General features: G+C 41.4%; 1 protein-coding gene across 2 annotated transcripts in view; it reads left to right on the forward strand.

Annotated features, from left to right (window-relative positions):
• LOC123999602 (unconventional myosin-Vb-like) overlaps positions 1–13,451 on the forward strand; it is an 84,064-nt gene that overhangs the window by 19,103 nt on the left and 51,510 nt on the right. For both annotated transcript variants that reach the window (XM_046305520.1, XM_046305521.1), the window contains exons 2-10: positions 3,819–3,929; positions 4,673–4,844; positions 8,048–8,192; positions 8,755–8,911; positions 10,500–10,643; positions 11,416–11,497; positions 11,712–11,819; positions 11,996–12,105; positions 12,239–12,504. In XM_046305520.1, coding sequence (XP_046161476.1) covers positions 3,819–3,929; positions 4,673–4,844; positions 8,048–8,192; positions 8,755–8,911; positions 10,500–10,643; positions 11,416–11,497; positions 11,712–11,819; positions 11,996–12,105; positions 12,239–12,504 — 1,295 coding nt within the window. The remainder of the gene's footprint in view (positions 1–3,818; positions 3,930–4,672; positions 4,845–8,047; positions 8,193–8,754; positions 8,912–10,499; positions 10,644–11,415; positions 11,498–11,711; positions 11,820–11,995; positions 12,106–12,238; positions 12,505–13,451) is intronic.

Raw genomic sequence — 13,451 nt, forward strand, 5'->3', positions numbered from 1 at the left:
GTTATGTGACTGAGGAAATATTTTCTCACAAATTAACATTTGTTGGAGCAGACTGGGACTGTAGTATTGTCGTTTAAATGCCATATTTGTGTATCTTCCGGTGTTTAGTTGCACATCAGCATGGGTCTTAGTTTCTTAGCAGTGAGCCAGTTTGTTTCCTTCTCTGATGTGTCCACCTGGGGCCTGAGGCTGGCGCTGGGATGTAAATAATGTACTGTATGAGTTCTGTTGTTCTGTCATAGTCTGTGTGGAGGAACATTTCACAGATAGTTGCAGCTCTGCTGGATACTCTTTCCAAGGACTCTGTTCTTGAAAAGAAGAACTCGGAGGAAAGGAGATGTATTGTAACACATGAGCAATCAGGAGACAAAAGAAAGCACCTTTACGAAATGTCATCAATCTCTATGAAGTCAAGGTGTGCGAATCGTTTTTATGTCCCAATACACAGCTAAATGGACTGTTGGTGAGTGAGTGCTGTCCCTATTGGTTGCAGTCTTTATTGGGCTACTATCTATGTCGCCTAATAGCTTAGTAATAAATACGGTATTGATCAAGTCAAATAAGCTAAAATATTTCCTACTACTGGAAGCTGCAAAATAGTTATCCCAGTAGGATAAGATCTTCCCTAGGGTTGTGTGAGAAAGTTTCAGACTTTCAGACAAACCTTCACGTGTGCCTAGAGTCGAAGCCCAATGTGACCCTTGCTGAAATGTGGGTAATATTACTGATGGCACAGCTGATTGCAGCACAACACAAGGTTATTTTATATCGCTACATCTGCCCGCCCACTGCCTCCTTATTGAAGTGGATTAAAAAGCACTGCTGTCAGCTCGCCTGCCGTGATATGCTGTGACTCTGTGTTGCCTGGGGGAAAGACAGCCAGCGCTCAAAGTTGAATCTCTCAGCCTCCCAGTCAGAGCATGCCTAACATCAGTAGGTGTCTAATCTATAATGCATTCCTACAGGGGAGTTGGCCCACCACTTGGTTAGGGGGTGTGACGCCTATGCTTTACTGCTGTTTAAACATGAATGGGCCCTCTGTGACTGAGTCTAAATGCCAGGTTTAACCTCCTGGGGAGAGTGTCCTCTGCCAACTCACTGTGTTGATATCAGGCTGAGATTCTAGTGTGAAGAGCACAGACTCATGATGACACCAATCGGAGATAGCCGGGCCCTTCTGTAACAGTAAACACAGACAACTCGTTAAGAAGTTTCCTATGAAGTTGTGAAGGTCGTACAAAAAGAGTTTGTTCTCCATTTTGAGACCGACAGAGCTCAGCTGTTGAAAATCCACTTGACTTACACACAGAGGACATTGCAGAGTACAGGGCTGATAACACTGTATAAACTGCATCTCCCTGACTGCTTTTATTCAGTGTGCTGATGATATGTGAACCATAGCCTACACATTATTCCATCCTCTCACCTTTTCAAATGTGGCCCAATGGAGGGAAGATGGTGAGTCAGAGCATTCATTAACATTTTGGATTTAGTTATTTTTCCCACCCTTCCCCCCTATGTGGTGTTTTCTCTGGGGTGATATAAAGGAGATGATGCAGTTATGCACTGGAGGGATGTTGCTGATTAGCCTAAATCCTGTGCCGAGTCAGCTGCTGTATCACTCACAGCCCTCAGCACCTCATGCTTTGTTTTGGCACTCTTCATCTGCTAGCAGCAAATTGACCTGAATCAACCTGCGATCTGGTGTACTTATGTATGTACACATCAATCTTTCTTGGTGGTCAGTCACCCACAGTGAACCCTATGTAGTTTAGCTGTCTGAGGTCGGCCTACTCTACTGTACTATGTTTCTATGGTCTGTAGTTTTAGCCTGGCCTGTCTCGTAGATTTCAGAGAAAATTTAGCCATGTTTTTGATGAGCTAATACACCTCAACAGTAAGTTTTATTTTCTCTTTTGTCTTGTTATTTCCCACACATTCAATGCACTGCTACAAAGTAATAGGGAGTAAGGCTGCTTCATATCTGTTGAGGAATGGGAAGTCAGGAGGACTGTTTGGATAATTTGTTGAGCAGACCACAGCTTTTATTTTTGCCATCAAGGACACAGAAAAATACACGTTTTTTCTTTTGTTCTGTGGTGGTCATTTGCATCTCCAGAATAGGCCTAAACGTCTGTGAAGTGACACGTATGTGCTGAGAAGTGCAATAGTAAACAAAAAATATTGTTCTGATCTTGAATTAAATTGATAATGCCTCATTTCATGCGATTTTTCGAATTTTCTGAAACGAATAGTTGTATTTTCAGAATGCAATTAGTGGTAGCCTAATGGTGTGTATAATTAATCACATGCAGGAACTGCCCGAATTGGGGGCCACAATTGCACCCTTCTCTATAAAGCTAGCTAATTTAGAAACATGGGATTGTCTTTTTCTTTCCTTTTTAACATTACAAGTAACAATGGAAATCGACAACTGTCTCCATCTGTTTCTTTCTTGTAAGTATTTCCCATCCTAGAGTCTGAGACGTTGTGGTAATCTGTGGTAGAGAAGAAGAATGTATGACCATTTAGCATAGACACTTTACATTGCCCCTAGTTATCATAAATCATGACTTCTATAGTTTAGGTATATAGCTATATAGTTGTTGTGTTATTCAGCTAACAATAAGTGATTGTGTTGACACAGCTAGCTCGTTAACATCATGGGTATGTCTCACTTAATACCCTTGGGGTATGGATACCCTGAGAACAAGGTTCAGGGAATATAAGACCATCCACCCCAGCTAACGTTACTGTCGTTAGATAGCTAGCGAGTAACGACCATAGCATATTTTCCAGCTTTAGGTAGCTAGCTAGTCAACGTGAGGAAACTAGCTACTTAGCGTGCTAGCTAATACCAAAAAAAAACGAAACAGATTGCATGGCAAGTCTTTTCTGTAGATGGTAACTAAGCTAGCCTAGTTGGAACCCCCAACAAAAATGCCAACTAGCGTTAGCCAACTAGCTGGCTAGAGTTAGCTTGCCAACGCTAGCTAACTACCTATGCAAATCGTCCAGCAGAATTAATGTATCCAATAAAGAAAAACATATTGCATGTGAAACATACTTTCTCTCTCTTGTGTTGATGTTTTTGATCTACAACACTGTTTCTTTCGCGGCAATCTTTCATGTCTGGATTTTGCACACTGACTTTGACCCTGTTCTTTGCACACATGATGTCAGAGTGGTAGCCTAATAGTGTGTATAATTCATCACAGGGAGTAATTACTCCCACCATCCTGATAATAGGTAGAAAAATTAAAGCTTTATCTACAACATCAGGCCAAACTTCTCTCGTAGTAATGCCATGAAGTTATTAAATGATCTTTAAAAAATGTTAGAAAGGTGCAATTAATACTTTTAGAAGATGGAATAAGTTGCTGAAGGTCTCTTCAGGATAGGATTTGGGATCCCATTAGAGTAAATGTCATTAACACTAAAATTATCTTGAAGTAAATTTGGATGTGATCCTAAGTTATGTAATCAAAAAGGTAGGCCTAAATAAGAGTTAAGAAATGATCTGTCAGCATTTTCACCTCAATATAGACCTATCTGGGATATCTCAAGGCTGGTTGTGTCACAAACACAACCTCAATATTGCCACTGTGCCACATCAACCTATTGGCACTGCATTTCTTAATTTAAGCATTTGTTGAAACAATTACTACTTTTTTTCTATTGACAATAAGTTACACAACATCGTCTATGAACTTGGGCAAATGGGGGAGGAATGTTATCTAACTGCAAACAATAATCAGAGTAATTGATGAGTTGAAAAAGTTAAATTAAATATATTTGTATGTGTTCTTGTTTTCCAGTACACTCGGGTGTGGATCCCAGACCCAGAGGATGTGTGGAGAGCTGCAGAGATCATCAAAGATTACACGGAGGGAGAGCCCATCCTGTACCTTAAACTTGAAGATGAAACGGTAATATACTACCCACTGGATCAGGCCACAGTTATTAAATCCCATATCCTTTTTTGGATAATATAGCCTTTGCCTCAAGACTCAATATGCTTTGGTCTATTTTGCTGTGCTGTTGTACATTTTGCGTTTTACATCATGCTGTATTAAAGCAGTTAGTGTGTGTGTGTGTGTGTGTGTGTGTGTGTGTGTGTGTGTGTGTGTGTGTGTGTGTGTGTGTGTGTGTGTGTGTGTGTGTGTGTGTGTGTGTGTGTGTGTGTGTGTGTGTGTGTGTGTGCCCAGACACATTCATAAACTTAAGTGCCATAACTCATTAATTGTGTTTAAGGGAAAACTGCAAACTTTGAGAGTAAAATATACAGCTATTGAATTACAGTGCACTGTGTCAAGAGTAATTTGAATACGTAAGCATATGATGAGATTTTCATATCACCTCATGTAGCAGCAGTATATTCCCCTACATACATACTTATGATCACAATTCCTATTTAATAGTCCTCGCAGGGTGGGATTGTCAGGTACGATTCATACACACCTAGATGCCGTCATCCTTTAACATAAAAACATGATTATTTCTCTTCTCAATAATTCAATAAGCTGTGTGGATTGTAATATTCTTATGGATGGTGCTGCAATATGATTTAAACTGATAAAGGGAAAAGGGTCTTACCCTTACAACAGGTACACGTGCAAACACTTGGCTGGAATATTTTTTTGTGACATTTTTGCTTGAACATCTGTCCCAGCCGTTGGAATACCGCATCGGACCCAAAGACAACGCTCTTCCCTTCCTCCGGAACCCTGATATCCTGGTGGGGGAGAATGACCTCACAGCTCTCAGCTACCTGCACGAGCCTGCTGTCCTGCACAACCTCAAAGTGCGCTTCACCGAGTCCAATCACATCTACACATACTGTGGTAAGTCTCTATATCTGTTATGCAGGTGAATGAGGACCCAAAAGCGACTTGGCGAAAACAGAGTTTTTAATCCAGTAAAGTTACTTTACAAAACAAAAGGCATAATACTACTCGTAATGACGAGAACAGACTGGAGACTTGATCAAGAACTGCAGGTTGCCTCGGGAAGGCACTTGAACGTAGCAGACTCAGACACCTGCTCACCACGCAGCATCTGAGGGAAACACGACACGACAGGGCAATACATAGACACAGCACGGTGAATTATAGACAAGGATCCGACAGGGCAGGAACGGAAAACAAGGAGAGAAATAGGGACTCTAATCAGGGAAAAGGATCGGGAACAGGTGTGGGAAGACTAAATGATTGATTAGGGGAATAGGAACAGCTGGGAGCAGGAACGGAACGATAGAGAGAAGAGAGAGCGAGAGAGTGAGAGAGGGAGGGGGAGAGAGAGGGATAGAAAGAGGGAAAGAACCTAATAAGACCAGCAGAGGGAAACGAATAGAAGGGGAAGCACAGGGACAAGACATGATAATCAATGACAAAACATGACAATATCACCTCTCTACACAGGCAACATACGATGGGGTGAATCTACATACGTTCAGAAGTTTGGGGTCACTGAGAAATGTCCTTGTTTTTGAAAGAAAAACAAATTTTTTGTCCATTTAAAATAACATTAAATTGGTCAGAAATACAGTGTAGACATTGTTAATGTTGTAAATGACTATTGTAGCTGGAAACGGCAGATTTTTAATGGAATATCTACGGAGGCCCATTATCAGCAACCATCACTCCTGTGTTCCAATATCACATTGTGTAAGCTAATCTAAGTTTATAATTTGAAAAGGCTAATTGATCATTAGAAAGCCCTCTTGCAATTATGTTAGGACAGCTGAAAGCTGTTGTTCTGATTAAAGAAGCAATAAAACTAGCCTTCTTTAGACTAGTTGAGTATCTGGAGCATCAGCATACTTTCTTCTGAAACTCGTCAGTCTATTCTTGTTCTGAGAAATGAAGGCTATTTCATGCGAGAAATTGCCAAGAAACTGAAGATCTCGTTCAACGCTGTGTACTACTCCCTTCGCAGAACAGCGGAAACTGGCTCTAACGAGAATAGAAAGAGGAGTGGGAGGCCCCGGTGAACAACTGAGCAAGAGGACAAGTATATATATTAGTGTCTAATTTGAGAAACAGACGCCTCACAAGTCCTCAACTGGCAGCTTCATTAAATAGTACCTGCAAAATACCAGTCTCAACGTCAACCGTGAAGAGGCTCCGGGATGCTGGCCTTCTAGGCAGAGGTGCAAAGAAAAAGCCATATCTCAGACTGGCCAATAAAAATAAAATATTAAGATGGGTAAAAGAACACAGACACTGGACAGAGGAAGATTGGAAAAAAGTGTTATGGACAGATAAATCTAAGTTTGAGGTGTTCGGATCACAAAGAAGAACATTCGTGAGATGCAGAAGAAGAGAAAAAGATGCTGGAGGAGTGCTTGATGCCATCTGTCAATCATGGTGGAGGCAATGTGACGGTCTGGGGGTGCTTTGGTGGTGATAAAGTGGGGGATTTGTTACAGGGTAAAAGGGTTCTTGGAAAAAAGGAAGGCTATCACTCCATTTTGCCGCACCATGCCATACCCTGTGGATGGCGCTTAATTGGAGACAATTTCCTCCTACAACAAGACAATGACCCAAAGCACAGCTCCAAACTATGCAAGAACTATTTAGGGAAGAAGCAGTCAGCTGGTATTCTGTCTATAATGGAGTGGCCAGCACAGTCACCGGATCTCAACCCTATTGAGCTGTTGTGGGAACAGTTTGACCATATGGTACGTAAGAAGTGCCCATCAAGCCAATCCAACTTGTGGGAGGTGCTTCAGGAAGCATGGGGAGAAATCTCTTCAGATGACCTCAACTAATTGACAACTAGAATGCCAAAGATCTGCAAGGCTGTAATTGCTGCAAATGGAGGATTATTTGACGAAAGCAAAGTTTGAAGGATTACTATTTCAATTACACAATTACTATTTAAATTAAAAATCATTATTTATAACCTTGTCAACGTCTTGATTATATTTCCTATTCATTTTTCAACTCATTTCATGTATGTTTTCATGGAAAACAAGGACATTTCTAAGTGACCCCCAAACTTTTGAACGGTAGTGTACATATGATGGGGTGAATCGATCCAAGTCTTCAAATCTTATCTTGCCATTTATTACACTGACATCAATTAGATTTATGCAATGTGGCCTGGGTTGCTTCTCTTCCAAAATCCCTTGGCCTGACCTTTTGCTACAAAGTCCTCCATGTTTACTAGTATGGCTGGTCTATTATACACCATGTAGGATTGAGGCTTTTATTGACCTTATTGGTTGACTTGTCCCAACCTTTACAAACCTGTCCTCCCAATCCCCAATCAACTAGGGTTCCATTGACTAAAGCAAGCAATGCTTGCTCTGTAGCCATGTGTGGAATTCATCTTAAACAAAGCAGACAAAAGGTAATGAGCAAAGACAATCTGTTGAGTATACCCTGGCCATAGATATCACAACCATATTTTATTAGGGAGATCTGTCCCCTTAGTAACCCTGCCAGGGCAAACCTTCTACGTTCCACTGGCCATCTGGATGTTGTGATATGGTTTATTTATTTATTTTTTATTTTACTTAACTAGGCAAGTCAGTTAAGAACAAATTCTTATTTTCAATGATGGCCTAGGAACAGTGGGTTAACTGCCTGTTCAGGGGCAGAACGACAGATTTATCTTATCAGCTCGGGGGTTTGAACTTGCAACCTTCCGGTTCCTAGTCCAATGTTCTAACCACCCTGCCGCTCCATGTAGTATTTACCTATCAAAGGTAGTAGTTAAAACGACTAAGGGTTGTTATCAATGTGGTTTTAATTACAATAGTATTTTGTTCTGTACGTACAGTATGATAGGATTAATAAGAAGATTAGTTTATCACAGGACAAACAGAGATGAGTCTTTTTGCTTTATCCCAACCCCCGGAGACACACAAATACACACACCCACATGGATATATGAGATATATTACTAAATATAGGATTAAGTAACTACCGGTTACAGTATCACTGTGAGATATAGTGATTTTAGAGAGTTGAATGTTTTACTTGACTGGCTATATTGTCCTCTCTGTCCTCCCTTCCCTCACTCCATCTTCCCTCCAAAGGCATTGTGCTGGTGGCCATCAACCCCTACGAGCAGCTGCAGATCTATGGAGAGGAGGTCATCAATGCCTACAGTGGGCAGAACATGGGAGACATGGACCCACACATCTTTGCTGTTGCTGAGGAGGCATACAAGCAGATGGCCAGGTGCTGTATGAGCCTCTGGGTACAGCTAATTGGTTATAACCCAGGATCGGGATTCTGTTACTGTATCAGACCTGGTACAGTTGCCAGTTTCATAAGCACATTTTATGTATTAGTCTGCTTTGGGAGGCAATTGATTTGTTACTGTGTGACACATAGCTGCATATCAAGCACTTGATTAGACCCCTAATTCAATTTGCTATGTAATTTGATAGTGTTGGTGTGGGACTGAGGCTCTAAATAAGCAGTCCAGGCAGAGACGGTGTCTTCAATGGAAGGTGTGGGTGGATAATAACAGTGCTCAGGTCCACATTAACTGTCACCCTCCTCAATACCATGTCCACATTAAGTTGTAGTCGCTGCCTACGTAAAGGCCCACTGCTATATTGTCCTGGCAACTCCAGTCATGCAGAGTTGATTAGCATTGTGCAACTATAGGATTGATCCACTGTATTACTGTAGTGTTATTGCAATATCTGATATTGTCTGATGGTCAGTTACCTTTTTAACTGCAAATAACTGACAAAATGTCTCCAATGTCGATCTCAATCACTTCTTCCTGTAGAGATGAGAGGAACCAATCCATCATAGTAAGTGGAGAGTCAGGGGCAGGGAAGACCGTCTCTGCTAAGTACGCCATGCGGTTCTTCGCCACTGTGGGAGGGTCAGCCAACGACACCAATGTTGAGGAGAAGGTGCTGGCCTCCAGCCCCATCATGGAGGTGAGGATCGGCTGATGATCCCATACTGTCGACCAGCCCAGGCCAGCTATATAGCATACTAGTAAGGGAAATCGAGTGCAAACCGGAAGTAGTCTTAAGTATATTGCTGTCCAGTCAGGTTGCTACTAGTTACCACACCCACAAAGTCAAACCCCGCCTATTTCTACAATTTTTCTTCTTAAAATGTTATTTTAAACTTAACTCGAACCTTAACCACACTGCTAACCTTATGCCTAACTCTTTTTCTTTTGAATCATTTTTGTTTTCGAGATTTTTTACAATAATATTGGCAATTTTGACTTTGTGGCTGTGGTAACTATTGAAAATCGTCACGTTTTATGAGCGCATTTCGCATTACTTTTGGGTTGTAAATCCTATTATAATGCTCACATGAATGTCATGCTGAATATATGTTCATGTCATCACAAAAAAAGTATTCAAATTTAGTTGCTAGTAGAATAACGTTACAATGCAAATATTATGTGTAAAATAGTTGTTTATGTTGTTTTGGAGCTAAACCTCCTTTGCACTGCACTCCATTCTAGCACCTTTTGCTTAGTTGTTTCGGTGGGCTGGCCCTCATTTGATCTGTAAGCAAAGTATTCCCATAGTTTGCTTCTGCAGCCAGTTTTGTCAACAAGCTGCGGGCGTGGTGGTATGATGTTTTTGTTAGAATAAGTTGTGCTGTCTGCATTGTCTCTCTCTCCTCTCACTTGGTTCTCGAAAGTGGCTCATGCTGGGTCAGCTTCAAGCGCAATTAGCCCGGATAGCTACGGCCCCCTGAGAAGATTCAGAAAAATGACTTGACAGACTCGATCCTCTCAATCCGTATATAACGTGCGACGCATTTGACAGAAGTACCGAAAGTAACACAAATTCTAGTACCGAACCACTTTTCATGTTCTAGTATTGAAAAAGTACAGGAGTTTTGGTATAGCGTGCAACACTATTAGGTTGGTTCTTGTTAAAACGTGATCGTGTTAACTTTCTTGGCACACAAAAAGTACAATGGACTCCACATCTTCAGTTGTAACTTTGGAGAGTTCAGGCTACAGAAAAGTACTTGTATGGGGAATCATTATGAAAACTGTATGTGAAGAAGCCTAGCAAGCACAGCAGGAGTCCATTACCCTCTCTGGTGTTCTGAATCAGCACAAACCTTCCTAACAGCAAAGTCCATCAGCCTGTGTGGAACGATAAGACCAGGAAAGGCTGCTAGCTAGAAAGTTATCCGTCTGTTGTTCAGGAAGTTCAGGAGAAGGGCGGTCAGACATTTCTGTCTGATCTAGCTGACGTGAGGCTGGTAATGGACTCAGAGTAAAGAAACAGAAACAGGACTGATCTGTATGCAAGGACCGACTGGCTCAAGCCCCATCTTGGCAGGTGTCACAGCTCAGAATTAGGAGCATTATGACTGTCAAGGTATATTACAAGCAGTAAGGAGACTAAAGTTTTTTTTTGTCGTATGAATTACAATATGAGAGGATAGAAATATATATTTTACAGTGGTTATGATTTTCCTTTGATCTCTTTTGAAGATTTTCTTTTGAAACTCACACTTTTTTCCGCCCCGTTCTTCTCTTTATAGGCTATTGGAAATGCGAAAACCACTCGCAACGACAACAGCAGTCGTTTTGGGAAGTACATCCAGATTGGTTTTGACAGGAGTTATCACATCATAGGAGCCAACATGCGCACGTATCTGCTGGAGAAGTCAAGGGTAGTCTTTCAGGTACGTGTAACTCCATGTTGTTCAGTCTGGGAAGAAATTGGTTTCACTCTGTATTACTACTGCAAGTCCATGCTTCCTTCACATTTACTTTCCTTAGTTTAAATAAGCATTTGATTAAGCCCTAACTTGACACATTTTTCCAGACAATCAAATATCATTATGAATTTATCTAAGTAATTTTAAAAAATGAATAGAGCTACAAGATTAAATTGCAGCCCAGGGGAACTCCTGATCTAACAAAACTACCCAAGTCTTTCATTCACTCAGAAGATATTATTGATAAAGAGTTAACGAGGCAGTGCAGGCAAAAATAGAATTTTCCTGTATATTATATATATTTCCACAGGTTGAAATAATACTGTGAAATTGTGAAAATTCTGATAATGTCCTTTTATTGTAAGAGCTGTTGGAAAAGACTGAAATTGCAGCTTGTTTTGCAAGGATGATGTTTTGGACTCCCTGGTGACATCACCAGGCGGAATAAGTTAATAGACCAATAACAACATGATTTTGCCCTCCTTTCTCCCAATAACTAGTTTTTTAGGTTATATGTCTCTCCTATTAGACTCCTCCAATTAGGACCCTCGCCCAGACCACTCCCAGACAGTTGTAGCAACATTTTTGCTTGACAAATTGCTTTTTGACAATTTAATTGAAAACAATCACAGTAAAGTACTTAATTGTTACCTAGAAATTATTTAATATTGAGGTAAAAATGGCTGCATTGGTCCTTTAAGTGATATAACATCAGTAGTATATTTCTGCTTTTTAGGCAGAGGATGAGAGGAATTACCACATCTTCTACCAGCTGTGTGCCTCGGCTAACTTGCCAGAGTTCAAAGACCTAGCCTTGAGTAAGTGTCACAGATGAAGACAATATTCCACTATCTATCTGTTTCATAAGCAATTTATTCTCTTTATATCATGTTTACTAGAGGCAATTATTTCTCATACTAAAGGATTTAGAGAATAATGGATGCCTATCATGCCTGTCAGGGCCTCCTAATAAGAACACTGGTCTTATACATTAATGTATATCTCTACTTAACTGCTGCTTTCATCCTGAAGCCAGTGCAGAGGACTTCATCTTCACATCACAAGGAGAGAACATCTTCATTGAGGGGGTTAATGATGCTGAGGACTTTGAGAAGACGAGAGAAGCCTTTACGTTACTGGGTAAGTGTCTGACTGCATGGGTACGTTCTAAGCTAGCAACACACCTACATTAGAATAGGCGTAAAGGCTGATTGGGATTTTATTCTAATCACACAAAAGAGAAATAGAAACATGTTATTTTTCAATCTCCCGATGGAACAACTGTTAACATGCACCTTACTCTGGTTGTTTGACAGGTGTTAATGACAGCAATCAAAGCAGCATATTCAGAATCATAGCTTCCATCCTGCATCTGGGAAACGTGGAGATCTGCTCGGAGAGAGACGGAGACTCCTGCCACATATTAGTATGTCACTATCCAGTCTTATCTAGCTTAATTCTGTTTGAGTTTCTAGTTCCACATCACAACCCCGAACCATGTATCTTCTCTATACCTCATACCTAATTTGTTGATTCAATGTGTGTGTGTGTGTTTATAGAAGAACGACCCTCACTTGGCGCATTTTTGCCAGTTGCTGGGGGTGGAGCTGGAGCAGATGGAGCACTGGCTATGTCACAGGAAGCTGGTTACCACGTCAGAGACCTACGTCAAGAACATGTCTCGCAAACAGGCAGCTAATGCACGCGACGCACTCGCCAAGCACATCTACGCCCACATGTTTGACTGGATCGTGGAGTACGTCAACAAGTCCCTGCACACCTCCTCCAAACAACACTCTTTCATTGGTGTTCTGGACATCTATGGGTAAGGCTGTCCACCTGTGCTCCCCAAAACCTCTAAAAACAAAGCTCAACAGTGGGTTGGTTTGAATTGTGGGAGGAACTTGACTGTGAGAACTGATTTTCTTGCCAGCGCCAGGAGTGAAATCTCAGCCTTGGTGAATGGTAAAATAATCCCAGGCTTGCAGTAAATTAATACACTGTGACAGCAGGCACACAGAACAACATCATCTCAATCCCACATTCTTAATTTTGCCTCACAGTTCTGTCACACCATGTTCTTTGTACTAGGGTACGAAGAAGCTTGTATTTGATGAGTAGATTCCATAACTACTCAGTGTGTGTGCCCTCGAGTCTGCAGATGTGCCTCTGTGTCGACGCATATGTGTGAGCGCTCTGTGTTTCTCCAGCTAAATATCTCCATCCACTGTGTTTTAAGTGCGTCTTCTCATTACAGTATTCTAAGTGTATAGAACCATATTGACTGGGGGAGCTGTGCTCTTCCTCTGCTTGACCCTGTCTGACTGAAGCCCTAATTGGTTCCCTGCTGTGAGTTAGATTATTGATAAGGCTGGCTGCTGGGGCAGGGAGGGGAGAGATACTGAGCTACAGTGGAAACCTCTCCCCAAATAAGACATTCAGCAGATACAGCAGCCTGGTCACTATTTTACATGCTTTTCACAAGCAGTGACTCAGAACGGCAGTTTTCCATGGCCTCTGTATATTCAGCTTTGTATTTTCAGCTATCACGTCAGGCATACATTTACATTTGAGTCATTTAGTAGATGCTCTTATCCAGAGCGGTTTATCGGAGCAGTTAAGGTGAAGTGCCTTGCTCAAGGGCACATTGACAGATTATTCACCTCCCTACATCAGTGGGATCAATAAACATCTCAGTCCTGAAGTCCTGGATTTGAATGACAACTCTAGCCTTGAATGAGTGTTGATTGTTTGGTGCAGTTTTCCTCTCAG

The sequence above is a fragment of the Oncorhynchus gorbuscha genome, linkage group LG16 (genome assembly GCF_021184085.1).
Source record: "Oncorhynchus gorbuscha isolate QuinsamMale2020 ecotype Even-year linkage group LG16, OgorEven_v1.0, whole genome shotgun sequence".
Lineage (NCBI taxonomy): Eukaryota > Metazoa > Chordata > Actinopteri > Salmoniformes > Salmonidae > Oncorhynchus > Oncorhynchus gorbuscha.